Consider the following 15,898-nt stretch of genomic DNA (forward strand, 5'->3'; position numbering starts at 1 on the left):
CTTCCCTGCGGAACGCCAAATCGGTTTTCCTTATCATTTGAGAAGTAAGCTATGTCAGTTTTCGAGTTTAGGCATATTCTGTCAATTCGTGTTTTTTGCTTTCTATTAGTCAGGTATGATTTAATAAGATTTTTTGCCGTACCTCTGATTCCATATTTTTCCAATTTATTTAGTAGTATGTCATGGTTCACGTAGTCAAAAGCTTTTGTTAGATCCATGTAAAGGGCTGTTACATGAATACGCTTATCCATGCTATTTAATATTGTGGCTAAAAATTCATATATTGCCATATTTATAGACTTGTTTTGCCTGAATCCCATTTGCATTGGAGAGAAAATTTTATACTTCTCCATGTAACAGTTTAAACGTTGATATACTACTTTTTCAAAAATTTTAGACAAAATTGGTATCAATGCTATGGGCCTATAATAATTCATATTTTCCCTGTCGGTTCTCTTAAATAGTGGTATAATAATAGATGTTTTAAGTGCATCGGGATATGTCCCTTTATCGATACAGAGATTTATAATGTGGCTTAATATTGGTGCAATAATAGGAGCAACCCGCTTTATTACATCAGTAGTTATTTCATCATAGCCTGTACTTTTTGTATTTTTCAATGAATATATAATTTTGAGAATTTCATCTGGAGTTGTGGGATTTATAAAAAAGGAGTTAGAATTATTATTACTAGTCTTAAATTTATTTGCTTCCTTAGAATTAGTATTAATGTCAGTTTGTGAAATTTGATCTATAAAAAAATTATTGAAAGATTGGGATATGTCGTGTGGGTCAGTAAGTATTTGTCCATTATTATTAATTTTGTAAATATATTCCTTTATATGACTTGACTTAGATTTATTAATGACATTCCATGTAGCCTTGCATTTGTTGTCAAATAATTATTTTGTGACTTTTGGGTTAGTTTTACAATTAATTTTAGTCTGTTACTATACTCTTGGAATTTTATTTTTGACTCTTTAGAGCGGCATTTTCTATACTTCCAAAGAAGCTCTCGTTTTCTCTTAGAGCATTTTTTCAAGCCTTTTGATAACCATTTTGGTTTCTGGCATACTGAGTATTTTACCTTTATTTTTGGGAAACATAAGAAATATAAAAGTTTGAACATATCATAGAATTGTTGAAATGCTTCGTTAGCATTATTTAGTATATAAATTTCATTAAAGATAATAGAATTTAAATAAGATTCAAATTTTAATAAATTTTCCTTACTGTAGTCTCTTTTAACTATATACCAATTATTAAGTGTATATGATTTCTTTACTGGACATGTAAGAATTTGCGCACAGTGATCGGATAGAGCTAGTTCAATAACTTCGCTTTTGCTTCCCCGTATATTATGAAACATGTTATCTAAGCAGGTTCCGCTAGCTAGGCGGGTAGGTTGATTTATCTCTATTCTTAGATTGTAACTTTGTAAAATATGTTTGAACGTATCTGTAATCTTATTTTTATTTAGCATATCGATATTAAAATCCCCGCATAAGATTACTTTTTTATTACTGTTTTGGCAAAGATTGTGCAACATATCATTCAGCTTCTTAAAGAATGACGTATATGCTGTTACTGTATATTTAGTTATTCTATAAACACACACAATGATAATTTTGTGTTCTATAAGTTCGATTGCACAACATTCTATGACATCATCCAAGCTAAATTTAGCTACGTCTACAATTTTTGATTTATGCTTAGCATTAACAAGTATGCACGCTCCTCCATGGCGAGATTTTCTAGAGAAAACTGAAGCTAGTGTGTAATTGGGTACATTTAATACAGTGTAGTCATCTTCAATCATATTATGTTCTGTAATGCATATGACATCCAAGTGTTTACCGCTATTAGCTAATTCATCAATGTGTATAGTTAACTCATCCGATTTACCAATAAGTCCGTCAATATTTTGATGAAGTATATTGACTTGATTATATACGAAAAAAGTCTTTGCTACATTGTGGTTTTGTAAATTCATTTAGATCGTCAGAATAATAAAATTGATAAATGTCATTGGTTGCTTGCAATATATCCTTAAAAACTACCTGCATTCCTATGTCGTAAATTTTTCCAGAATATTTATTATACATGTCAATATTATACGATAGGTTTGCATTGGGATCCATAAGAAATACATGTCTGTTCGATAATACATCTAAATACATTAAGTTATTAAATGTTTCTACTCTCCAGTTGTACATCAATTTATGTTCTCCATATTTATACGTCGGGAGACATATTAAAATGTTAGTGTTCTTAATGGATTGTGTAACCTCTCTCAGGTGTAAGACCAATTCGAAGTAGTTATTCGTGGTCGCAAACTCTTCCTCTCCAAGTAGAATAATACATATGTCTTTTAACGTAAGATTTTTTATTTCGTCTTGTTCCAATTTCTCAAGAAGACCTCTTGTCCCGAGATTAGGATAGAGAAGGTGAGTTAATCTTAAGTTGGAAGGGTATGTTTCTTCAGCTATTTCCATTATTTTATTATGTTTATTGCTACTTAATATAACCATTTTACTCGGAATTGGTTTGGTTTGGATCGGTTTAGGTTTAGCTATATTTTTCCCTTTACTTTTTTTCGCACTTGCCGGGATTGTTTCTGCGGTGCATTTATCTTCTCCTTTCTTGCTAGGCTTTACTATATTTTTCCCTTTACTTTTTTTCAAACTTGCCGGGCTTGTTTTTGTTGCGCATTTTTCCTCTCCTTTCTTAATAACTGTTGTATCAATCATAGGAGTCAAATTTAATTTAGGAGTAATTTCCGATTTTTTTGTTAGTTTTTTCTTCGGAGTAACTAGGTCATTTTTGAGACTGTTCGCAACTTTTTTATATATATTGTTCTCTTTCTGTAAAATTTCGATATTACTTTTAAGTTCAGAGTTTTCTAAGTTTAGATTTGTAATTTCCTCGTGTGCTGCTTTTAAATCACGATTGAGATGTTCAATTTGCAATTTTAAGTCCTTGACAATTTCTGGTATGTGTGGATATCCTTGGTCCAGCAGTGGACGATTGGGGTTGATAAATAAATGCTGTCTCATTCCAACCAGCAATGGATTAGCTTTGATATTACTGCAACTGAGCATATTATGGCGCATTACATAGAGTATTATTCATATGATAATCCATGTGTGAAAACTCTTATCATTGTGATGACCTCATTATATTTACATTTTAGCGTAATATTTTATATCCTTAGACCAGCTGAAGTGAGCAAATAAAGTAAACAAAGCAACCAGACAGCTTTATTAAAATGCAAACATGTTGATTTTTATTTAAAAAAACCTCGGTAATTGTTATTATATGCAGAGCGGTGCTAATTTAGATACAGAAAAATAATTAAATATACTTAGCTTTATTCTAGAAACTGGAGAAAAACCGGCCAAGTGCGAGTCGGGCTCGCGCACAAAGGGTTCCGTAGCAGCAAATCAAAATTACAGTTAAATCAACCTATCTCAAAAACTATAAGAGATAGGTACTTTGATCAAACCAAAAATCGTTGAAAGAGTTAATTAGCATGCATCACCTCTATTTTTTTTAGAATTTTATACCCCGTAGTTATAAAAATAGAGGGGGGGGGACATACTTTTTACGACTTTGAGAGCTGATATCTCAAAAACCGTTCACTTTAAGAAAAATGTTTTTTAAAAAACTTTATATCATTTTAAAAGACCTTTCCATTGATACCCCACACGGGTATGTACATCGAAAAAAAAATTTCATCCCTCAGTTACATGTATGGGGGGCCCCACCCCCAATTCTTTTTTTTACTATTTAGTGTCATATTTTTGTAGCGGTTCATACAACACATATTCCCATCAAATTTCATCACTGTAGTACTTATAGTTTCCGAGTAAATCGGCTGTGACAGACGGACAGACGGACAGACGGACAGACGGACATGACGAAACTATAAGGGTTCCGTTTTTGCCATTTTGGCTACGGAACCCTAAAAACTTGATTTCTGTAGGTAGGTTTTTGTTTTGGCGTTGTCATTTACACCTAAATTCCTCGATGATTTTTTAAATGACAAAACATAATGATACCTACCATAATGAGCCTACCACGTTTGTGCAGTGTCCTTGTCGTATCCACACACAAAAAATGCGACAGTTGGAATCTGACAATACGCATTTTCCAGAACGGCCGGCGTGACCGGCACAATCCGCGCGGGCGACAGCGTGTGCGAGCTGTCGGACACTCGCAACGCTCTCAGCTCCCTCAAGGCCTACATGAAGAAGTCCTGCTACATCCTGCAGGACGACCGACTGAACCCACTCTTCACTGTCGGCGAGCTGATGAAGTTCGCCGCGGATCTCAAGCTCGGCGAGACGCTCACCGAAAAGTATAAGACTACTGTGGTAAGTGTGGAGTTTAGTGAACAAATTAAGAAATAGCTAAGAGTTTATTTTTATTGAGATTGAAAATTATCTATAATACACTCAAGAGCAAAGACTCAGTTCCACTTAACATATTTTTTTAATTAATCATCATCATCAATCAGTAGAGTAATTTGGTACATTACTGGAACTTTTTCATTGCCTGCCCTGCGGATAGTTGAGTGAATGATGGACGGGTCATTAACTCATTAAAATATTATTATTTTAAGGTTTTTTGAGTACCTTAAATTAAGATCCACTGAAAAGTCCATTAGGTCCGGCTTGCTCCAGTCTTGATCTTTGGCCTTAGTGTCAAGGAACTTTGCTGTTTCAAATTTGATGTAATTATTTTTTTGTTTCGTCGTGGACTGATGGCATATTGTGGTTTACAATCCCATGATTTAATAAACATGATTTTATTTTTAGAGAATATTATTTAATTATGTTTGTTTAAGTTTTTCATGTTCTTTATCAAAATTACGTACTAGGTACTTAAGTATTGTTATTTTATCATGTTACCGAATTCAATGTCATCTTTATTGTTATATGGAACAACGAGATCTGATTTTATTGTTATGTTCAAATAACCAAGCGTGAAGAATATGAACTCTGTGTTGACATTTTCATAATAGAAATCCCATGTTGATGACCCTTTCCATGCACCAAAGCTTACGATCGTAATCCCCGATAACACATTCTAAGACAGACAATAAGTAAGAGCTTGTACGCAAAATTGCGTTGCGAAGTCGCATCGTAAAAACCTGCGACAGAAATCAAGCAACCCTGAAAAAAGAAATCAGCCCTGAAAAACAGTCGCAAATTTTTGCGATGCGACGTCGCAACGCAGTTTTGTTTGTGTACAAGCCCTAAGACAAGAGTGCATACTAAACCCAATGTTACAATGATATGTTTTCCATCAGATACGAGAGGTGCTGGACACCCTCGGGCTGGGCGGCACGGAGGGCACTCGCTGCGGGAACCTGTCGGGGGGGCAGCGCAAGCGGCTGTCCATCGCCGTGGAGCTCATCGACAACCCACCCGTCATCTTCCTCGATGAGCCTACCACGTGAGCAGCTTGTTTGTTTGCTTTATTTGACTCTTGAGATGCTCGAGTTGTTTTTATGCGTCATGTATGTAGTTATGGTTTGTAATGTTATGATAGTGATTACAAAACTAAATGTACAGTTGTACAGTGTACATGCATGTCTCCCATCCCAAGTGGCAGACTGAGCCCATAGACCATCGAGTACTGAGAGCATTAACTTGGAATTCCTATTATATTCCTCATTCCTCCTAAAAATTACAAAGATTTTAATAGAGTGTTTTTGTTTACAGGGGTCTAGATAGTTTAACGTCAAGCCAGTGTATAGACATGCTGAAGAATCTTGCCAGGAACGGGCGGACAGTTGTCTGCACAATCCACCAGCCGTCGGCATCGATCTACGCGTTGTTCGACCAAGTGTACATCCTGGCTGAGGGCCTGTGCATTTACAACGGCTCCAGCGACAACACTGTGCCATACCTGGCCTCGGTCGGGCTTCAGTGCCCAGTGTACCACAACCCTGCCGATTATAGTAAGATTCTGACATTTTTAAAAGCTAACTTTTTAAAAATCTATAACGAAGAGAGAGTAGTTAATATTATAACGATCAACAAAAAATTGAAAAAAAATCGTGATGATGATAAGAGTGAAGAACGGTAATTGATTAATAAAATAGAAATGTTTATTGAAAGAGTTAACGTTGTTAAGACGTGTATTATGGACGTAGAAAAAACCTACCTATTTGGAAAATAGTCTACATAATATTATAGGTACATAAACATATAAGTTTACGTAGTAAGTATGTCTAGAGTGTCTGGATTGGATTCAAAAAATCAATCCGTTTATGAATTTTAAGTCTCTTCATGAATTTATTCTTACACATTCGACTTTAAGTATGCACAATTTAAGATCTTTGTCGACAAAATAAAAACCAGTCAAATAAAAGTTTATTCCATATGTCCTTAAAAGGCGAAGGTTTTGCGCCCAAACATTATAGGAAGTCGTAATAATGTTATAAGTGTCCAATAAAGTTTTAATATTTTATCCTCCACATTAATTGATAAAACCTGTCGGATTCAAGACAAATATTTATTTGTTATATTCATATTTTTTATATTTAATTGTTTTATTATCCTTAAATTTTCAAATTATGTTTTGATAATTATAATTATAACACACAAGTTCACACAACCAAAGCAAGTTCATGCATTCAATTTCAATGAAATTGATAACAACAATGTATTAGATTTCTTCTAAAATTCCTTTTTTTTCAGTTCTAGAGGTGGCGAACGGGGAATACGGGAACTTCACGGAAACTCTGGCCAAAGCCTCGGCCAGCCAAGACAACACCCTGAAGACCATCGCACCAGCCATCAACGCCAACAGCAAGACCGACAACAAAGTAGAAGGGTTTCCTTGTGGGAAGACCACCATAGTCATCAGCCCACCTGACGAATTCTACAAGTTCCGAGTATTATTCAAAAGATGCCTCATTCAGCAGTATCGGGATTGGGTGAGTCTATATTTTTATTGAACCAAACTAATATGCAGAGAGGAACATTATAACATTTATAACTGACCTTCCCGAAAGCAGATCTACCAGCTTTTTTAAAGATTTAGTGAAAGGAGGTAAGTATTCGATCGAAAGATGAGAAACTTAAGAAGCATAAAAGCTAAAAAGCATAAATAAACCATAATAACACTCTGTTACTGTTAGTAGAAATGGTAATAAAACATTTGAATCCAAGATCATGACCAATAAGGTATTTGTATTAAAATTTATAACTACCATAAAAATAGTCAATGATAATCATAAACTCAGTCTCGGGTATAATGGTAATGAATAAAAAAAAACCGGCCAAGTGCGAGTCGGGCTCGCGCACAAAGGGTTCCGTAGCAGCAAAATTACAGTTAAATCAACCTATCTCAAAAACTATAAGAGATACTTTGATCAAACCAAAAATCGTTGAAAGAGTTAATTAGCATGCATCACCTCTATTTTTTTTAGAATTTTATACCCCGTAGTTATAAAAATAGAGGGGGGGGGACATACTTTTTACGACTTTGAGAGCTGATATCTCAAAAACCGTTCACTTTAAGAAAAATGTTTTTTAGAAAACTTTATATCATTTTAAAAGACCTTTCCATTGATACCCCACACGGGTATGTACATCGAAAAAAAAAATTTCATCCCTCAGTTACATGTATGGGGGGCCCCACCCCCAATTCTTTTTTTTACTATTTAGTGTCATATTTTTGTAGCGGTTCATACAACACATATTCCCATCAAATTTCATCACTGTAGTACTTATAGTTTCCGAGTAAATTGGCTGTGACAGACGGACAGACGGACAGACGGACAGACGGACATGACGAAACTATAAGGGTTCCGTTTTTGCCATTTTGGCTACGGAACCCTAAAAACTGGCCAAGTGCGTTCAAACTCGCGCACGAAAGGTTCCATACGACTAGAGTCTGATACTCCAAAGCGCGACTTGAGAAAGCGCGGGAAGTTTAGAAAGTCTTATGTGGTATCATCGTCTATTGAAAATAGGTGTAGTGTAAAAATGATTTTGATACTTAGGGCCACTTGCACAAACATTTAAATCTAGATTTAGTGTCAAAAGTCGATTTAAGAAACGTCAATCCATATAAAATTTGACACTAAATCGAGATTTAACACTAAATCTAGATTTAGTATGTTGGTGCAAGTGGTCCTTAGTATTTTTTATCAAATTTAAAACAAAACTTCTAGGTCGGAGTCGGAGTTATCCTGGTTCCAGTCTATCTGTAAAATTATACTGTAGGTAGTTCTTAAATATTTTAAGCCAGACAGACAGAAGGCGAACGACAAAGTGATTGTAAAAGGGTTCCTATTCCTTTTGTAGTACGGAACCCTAATTAATTGTTGACATTTGATTTACAAGTACCTGTACTCGTACATCAAGTTACTAAGTTCTTGACTATAAATACACTCGTTAAAATAACAAGAACAATAATTATTGTAATTTCATAAATGGACATGTTCTCTGTTAAGCGAATCGGGAAGGCATCACTTATATTTATTAAAGTAAATATATGCAAATGTCGTGATATGTTTATTTACCTTTTAGGTTTGAGTAGGTACATACTTTATATTAGGTAGGTGAGTATGTATAGGTATTATTTTAACGTTATACTTACATAGTAGAAGTGCGAAAGTATGCAATATTGACGATTTAGCAAACAAGCTAGATTTGAAGCAAACTCATTATAACTTATTAGTAACGTTATCAGTTCATAACTTATGGAGTTTTCACAGAAAAATGAATATGGTTCCTAGTTCAAATTTATTAGACAAATTATATTTTTTTTTATTAAAACGGTAATTAATTAAAAAAATATCTCTGGTTTAAATATAAAAGTAATATTATTTTATTTCAGTTATTTTAAATACAAATTTTACATCTACAGAAGAACCAAACAAAACTTTACAATAAAAACTAACCTAACTCAACCCACAAATCAAAGGTCTGACGTTTTTTTATGAGTTTGACCTAACCTTCATTAGTGGGTACGGGTTTATGATTCTAACTACTCACGGGAAATTGAATCTAATTATTCACTTATTATTAGATTATGTCATAATAAGTTAAACATGATACTTTTTTAAGTTAAGTGATTTTACCTCGACGGAGCAGCAAAAAAGCTACTTCATAACAGTACCTAGCGCTAATACTTAAAAAAACGCGCATATTCAATTTTTTGTTAGGTCTTGCTGGATAGTCTCACTTAGCTCCCAACATGTTTTTTAGTTTGCAAAGGTCGATGCTCTTCAGGTCTTTTTATTATGTTCTTATCTATCAAAACTTCCATGCCACGACTACAAATACTAGATTTCGTTGTCATGTTGTCATCCATCCACAGACTGCGCACTGTTAGATTTAGATTATGGAGTTTTCTTGACGAATCAAAAATTGCAAAAATTCCTACTTCATGTTTAGTGCAGAGGTGCTCATCATCATGAGCCATAAATTCCTCTCTTAGTTCTCGACGTTTTTAGATCCTCGATGGAATTCCAACATACCTATAGATACTAATCATTTGCTTATTAAGCTTACTCAAAATTATATTATTATGCATTTATTTGGGCTCAATGGTCAGGTTTTCGATTTTTTGCTTTTTGTATAAAACTTGTTTGATTCGAGGTATTAGGTGGGTAACTCAAAATTTAATTACATATCTACTCTCAAATAACCTTGGAATTTCAAACTTGATTTTGACAGGTTTTCCTGTATAAAACCTGAAGTATTTACAAAAAATATATAAATGCGTATAAGTATGACAATATTCTTTTTTTTGCTGTTCTGAGCCCAACTGGCTATGGAAGGCCAACAGGGTGGAACGTTGCACTTTAAAAACGATACAAAACCAAAATTTGTAAGACGCACGGTCACACGTGTGATGCTGTGTTGATGCTTTCTTCAGTTACAGAAACTTCAATGTAGTACTTAGAAAATTGTATCTACCTATTTATTAATTCGAATACGTAGCCTGGAATCTTGCAACTCTATTTTGCTACGTGCGTTCTGGAGAGTTTACTTACAACACGGATTCCACATACATACAGCCAGGACATATTCTACTGCGCAGAGCATGAGCGTACTCCAAGACTGGAGGGTTCTTTACTTTTTATCTCTTTATATTCAAGGTTGTAAAACATCGCTCTTAGCGATAGGACCACTCATTGTTCCTAGTTTATAATTTATAAGATCCAGTAATCGTCATCGTCATTATTTATCCATCGTCTTCTGTTTTCGATGTTCATTTGTTTATTTGCTACTGTCTTCTGTTTTCCGAGCAGTTGAGAATAGTTTACGTGATGTTCATTTGTTTATTATCATCTGTTTCTCCCGCTCTTCTGTTTTTCCAGCAGTTTAAAGTAGTTTCCGTGACGTTCACTTGTTTATAAGCATCTGTTCCTCCTGCAGACGGGTTCATTTGTTTACTAGCATCTCCTTCCTCTTTGTTTTCCAGCAGCTCAGAATAGATTCCGTGATGTTCATTTGTTTACTAGCATCTGTTTCTCCGTTTTAACCAAAGTACTCTGTGGTTTCTCCCTCAGACGGTGACGCACCTGAAGGTGATCCTGCACGTGTTCATCGGCGTGACGCTGGGCCTGCTGTTCCAGGACGCGGGCCACGACGGCTCCAAGACCGTCAACAACCTGGGCTACCTCATCATCTGCTCCGCCTACCTGTGCTACACGTCGCTCATGCCGGCCGTGCTGAGGTGTAAGTTGCAATACATTGACGCAATCATGGAAGTAGAAAAACTTCCATGGACCCAATCTTCAATGTTATAAATACAATTTAGCGCTTACGGAGACTTCTCTTGTGACGTATCACTGTTCCTTATACAAGCTTTAATAAGCTGCTGTACGTGGTGTAAGGTTGGCTAGTCAGATTAGCGTTAGTCACTAATTGGCCAGGGACTGGTTACTTTACTTAATTATAGTCCTGTTACTCCCCTGTGGAGCTTGGGGCTACATAGGTATATTCTTCACCACGCTTCCCTATCTTGAGCCGCCTCCTTCACTTGGGCCCACGATAGAACTGCTCTCTTCATTCACGCCTCCAGATCTGTACGGGTCTACCTGGTCTCTTTCCGAACTCGAAAGAAACTTGAGCATGGTTACAGTCCTTCCTTCTCACTCGGGTTAATAGTTATTATTCTATGCCAGGGTGCGTCGGAAACTAGGAACAGTGATACGTCACTCGAGAAGTCTCGTTAAGTGCACTCTAGTTAATTATTTATAAACAATGTCATAATTGTTGAAGTTATTATTATAGTACTTAACTTAATTAGTCTATTGTTACTCTTTAGTCCCTTGAACAGCATGTTAGGAATACGGGTTAATCTGGTAAAAGATATTACATTATTAAAGTAAACAGTTAGTAAGAAGGTTATGGGCTCAATAATAATTGTATTAGACTTCAATAATATTCACATCTTCTTACAAATCTAAAAAAAAATTAGACGATAATATCGGCATACTTCTTTGTTCGTTCACGGGGCTCAGTAACTTCAATATTGGATTGGAATTTTTTAATAAACAATGGCATTAAATAATTTTCACGTTTCATTTTCAGTTCCCCAAGAGTTGCCGGTGATAAAGAAGGAGAATTTCAACAACTGGTACAACCTGAAGACGTACTACCTGGCCGTGCTCGTCACCGGCATCCCCATGCAGGTAACTACTGCTATTTAGCTATCTTGCTTCATAATAATGTTCACAATATACAATTACATACATTATACAAATGCACGTTCGTTGTAAACCTTGTTTGTCTACCAGTAGTAGAACGCGAGCTCGTGATCGCCTGGTTGACAGAAGAAAAAAAGGCGATCCCTTTACGTTACGCTTGTTCGGTATGTGCTGAGACCCTAGAGGAGCCAGTTGGCCGCCGACGGCATGAGGTGGCAACAGACGATGAAACTACAGATTTTACATTACATTTGACTGAGAGTGACAGAGACACGTCACTGGCTAAAATACAAATCGTGATACTTGCGTTCTTTCTATGCTTAAATAAACACTGGAACTATAATACTTACCTAAACCATTACGGAGTGACCATTTTAGGTACAACGAAACCCCAAAAAACAGGCCACTATAGAAATACAAAGCACATACCGTATCCTTGATGAGAGATTGCATAATATAACAAAACCCATACGTAATCTAGTTGCAAAGAACTAGTTTGTTGGGATTAAGCCAATTCTCACCTTTTCCTTGTCTACTTACCATAGCAACATAACGTATGTTAGCAAGTCAATGAACTTTAATTTATTAATATTTTTTGGTCCGTAAAAGCTATTAATCATGTTTTTAAGCATACAGTTTGGATGGTTTGAGTTAAAGTAGTGTTGTGAAGTTTTTTGTATAATCGGGTCACACCGTTAATGACTTAATACGAACGAGAGATAGTGCTTTACTTTACTAAATAGTAAAGAAGGCTCAATAATAATAAGATAATATATTATGCTGACCTAATTTAATATTCCCCGAATCCGTAGGTAATATTAAATGGAAATCACATGACGTAGATAAAAGTTTTAAGGTGTTTTAGGAACTTGATATTAAGTTATGTGTTTTATAAACCTGTTCTATATTTATAGTTTAACCTATTTGTAGAAGTTTGTGAACTTAGGCATTTATCATTCGATTTTTTATATCCTGTTGACAACCATATTTAATAAATTATTTTCACTGAAAAGGGAAAAATCAAAAGACAAGGAAAATGCTTACTTATTGAATGGTATAAAAACCTCGTCGTTTTGAGGAAAACTATACGTGCTATTAACCATTGTCCATTATACAATTAATCATTTGTTTTACTGTCATGTAACTGTCAAACAATGCGTTACTTGTCAATCTTAGGTCAGGTTTTCTATGACCCACCTACTTGATTACCTATTGAAGATAATTATTTTTTTGTTAAAATGTATCTTTAGAAATGATATCTATAATTTAGCACTTCTATTGTTTTCAAGTCGAAGTAATTGGACCGTGTGAAAATAAGTCTACTTAGCTCTTATTATTAGCTATTGCTATATTTATACGGTGACCCTAGCCATTCCTCTGAACAGCTGCTTTAAGTAGCTAACTTTAGTTGTGTCAGTTCCAATATAAATAATTGATTGAATAAAGTTTGTGAGCCGAAAGGGAGGTACAAAATCATCCAAAAGTCGTAAAACAACAGTTACCTAGTCAGAATTACCCCGAATACCCCCTCAAACACTTCTATCCTTAGATTTGGTACAGTTTTGTGTACTATTTTATATTCATTTTTAAATAGTTTTTTAGAAGGTACTTATAGCTCTGTGAGTTCTGTGACATTTGACTTTCAATAATCTATCACGACTTTACGAGTGCTTGTTTGTCTTCTACTTCCTAACCCGTCACCACTTCCATCCCCAGATCTGGTACAGCTTCGTATACTCCGTCCCGAGCTACGTGCTGACAGGTCAGCCGCTGGAGCTCAGTCGTTTCGCCATGTTCGTGCTGGTCCTGGCAGCCGTGACGGTGCTCGCTGACGCCATCGGCAACGTCATCGGCACCCTGGTTAACCCTATTGTAAGTGTTGCTGTTGGGTTGCACTGGTACCCTGGTTGACCCTATTGGAAGATTTGTTCTAGGGTTGACAAAGTTTTGATGAAGAATTCTAGGCGTTGTGGAATTTATAAAATTACTACATATAAATACACGTCTTATCGTTGAAATTATGTAGAATAAATTGGGTCAAGAATATATGAAGACTGAATTTCACACTAAAATACCTAAATCACATTAGATAAATTCTTGTGAATGAATGGTGTAAGAAATACTATGTGTGTGTGAACATATCAAGACTTAGGAAAGTGATTGACGTGGTTTTCTGTTGAACCAATCATTTTTAGAACTTGAAACGAAGGTTTTACCCAATTCAAAATTATTCCTGTACTACAAAAATAATTAAATAGTTTATGACGTGTCTTTCTAATGGTATTTGTCAGAATTAACGCATTTAATAGCGTTAAAAATATATTTAACCAAGTCTTTGTGGTAACCCTGATCCAGTACTTGTCTAAGCCCTAATCCGATTCTAACCTCACCACCTTCGCTTCCAGAATGAAACGTTCATCTAAAAACTTCTAGTTACGGCACCGTAGCTAAGTGAAGCGGTAGTGAAGCTGCTTCCGAAGCTTGGGGCCGCGGGTTCGAATCCCGCCCAGGACAAAACATCTGTGTGATGAACATTTGTGTTTGCCTTGTTTCTGGTTGTCATTAAATTTATCTATTGTCCGAAATCCATATCACAGGTCCTGCGTAGTTTGGGGTCGGATGGCCGTGTGTGAGATGTCCCCACATTTTTTTTTTAAACTGTAAATTTCTTCTTCCAGAACGGCACGTTCATCGGCGCCATCACGACGTGCGCCATGATCGTGTTCGCCGGCTTCCTAGTGCTGCTCTCACACATGAACCAGGTAATATTATTATTACTTTACTACTTATAGTCCTGTTACTCCCCTGTGAACCAGGTTATAAAGATAAATGTATTTTTTGTAATAAAAAATATTTTTTTTGGCTCACTTGAAAAGTTGCGTTTTTTGAGTTACACCGATTGTCACCGGACCCACAGAAATAGTGTACTCTTTATTGCACAGAAACAGAAAATAAATAGTACAATCGGCGGCCTTTTTATTGTAATGTCAAAATGTGCAAGCTGAAGTGGCAGTGGGCTGGTCATATCTGCCGAAAAACCAACAACCGCTAGGGTAGACAAGTTCTTGAGTGGAGACCACGAACAGGCAATCGCTGCGTGGGACGCCCTCCTGCCCGCTGGACCTACGACCTTAGGCCGGTAGTGGCTGGATGAGGAATGCCTGAGGAGTAGGACTGAGTGTTGCGGGAACTTGGGAGAGGCCTATGTCCAGCAGTGGATGATTCTTGGCTGACGATGAAGATAAATAATACTTATAACCTCCATAGTTATTAATAATCAAAAACTTACCCATATAAATAATACCACAGGTGATGCGCACGGTGTCGTACGTGTCGTTCATGCGGTACAGCTTCGAGGCGCTGGTGCTGTCGCTGTACGCCTTCGGACGCAAGCCGCTCGAGTGCCCCGACGACAAGGAGTACTGTCACTTGTTGTGAGTACTTTGTTTATTTATTTATTAGCTTATTTGCGAGCTTTGCTTCGAATTAAAAATAAATTTGTGTTAATCTAGTGTGTCAGCCATACTTACCAAATTTCATTTAAATCGGTTCAGCCGTTTTGACGTGAAGAAGTAACAAACATACACGCATGCATACATATGCTCTCATACTCACAAACTTTCGCCTTTATAATATTAGTAGGATTTAATCCTTCATTGATACTATTCCGAAGGCAGAAATTCTAACCCTGTCAAAATTTTTGTGGCAAAAATTACATTTACGGGAAACCCATAGATTCGAACATTAAGGTTCTGACAGATCTAAAATTACAATTTGTGCCTTCAGACATCATTGTACACATATAATCATAAGTGTGCAAGAGAATTTATATTTGCACGACAGCTCTCGTTTGATCTTTTTGCGTCAGTATAAACTAACCCTTCAGGTTTGAAACGGATATGATCGTTAATAATGTTTGGCTAGGTTTGGCGTATTTACATACGCATAAGCACACAGACAAAACTAATATTATCCAAATACCAAAAGTAGGTATTAGGTACATTACGTGATTAAACGATTTGTCATCCGGTAGCTGCTTAACTAGTTTTTTGGTACATTATTCAGCATTTATTTATAATATTTACCGATTTACTCCGAGACAACAAAGCACTAGACTCATAAAAACAAGAGTCAGCTTTTAATGCGTCAATTTGTCAATCAAATATTGACACACGCAGATAATCTAAACATTTTAGGCTATTTTAGAAGTATTAA

At 35.9% G+C, this 15,898-nt stretch overlaps 1 protein-coding gene across 1 annotated transcript in view; it reads left to right on the plus strand.

The window, feature by feature from the left end:
• LOC105390390 (ATP-binding cassette sub-family G member 1) overlaps positions 1 to 15,898 on the plus strand; it is a 54,097-nt gene that overhangs the window by 35,543 nt on the left and 2,656 nt on the right. The window contains exons 3-11 of the mRNA XM_048624327.1: positions 4,157 to 4,376; positions 5,315 to 5,460; positions 5,730 to 5,968; positions 6,711 to 6,949; positions 10,541 to 10,709; positions 11,568 to 11,668; positions 13,400 to 13,555; positions 14,362 to 14,445; positions 14,993 to 15,117. Coding sequence (XP_048480284.1) covers positions 4,157 to 4,376; positions 5,315 to 5,460; positions 5,730 to 5,968; positions 6,711 to 6,949; positions 10,541 to 10,709; positions 11,568 to 11,668; positions 13,400 to 13,555; positions 14,362 to 14,445; positions 14,993 to 15,117 — 1,479 coding nt within the window. The remainder of the gene's footprint in view (positions 1 to 4,156; positions 4,377 to 5,314; positions 5,461 to 5,729; positions 5,969 to 6,710; positions 6,950 to 10,540; positions 10,710 to 11,567; positions 11,669 to 13,399; positions 13,556 to 14,361; positions 14,446 to 14,992; positions 15,118 to 15,898) is intronic.

This window comes from Plutella xylostella, chromosome 12, assembly GCF_932276165.1.
Source record: "Plutella xylostella chromosome 12, ilPluXylo3.1, whole genome shotgun sequence".
NCBI classification, from domain to species: Eukaryota; Metazoa; Arthropoda; class Insecta; order Lepidoptera; family Plutellidae; genus Plutella; species Plutella xylostella.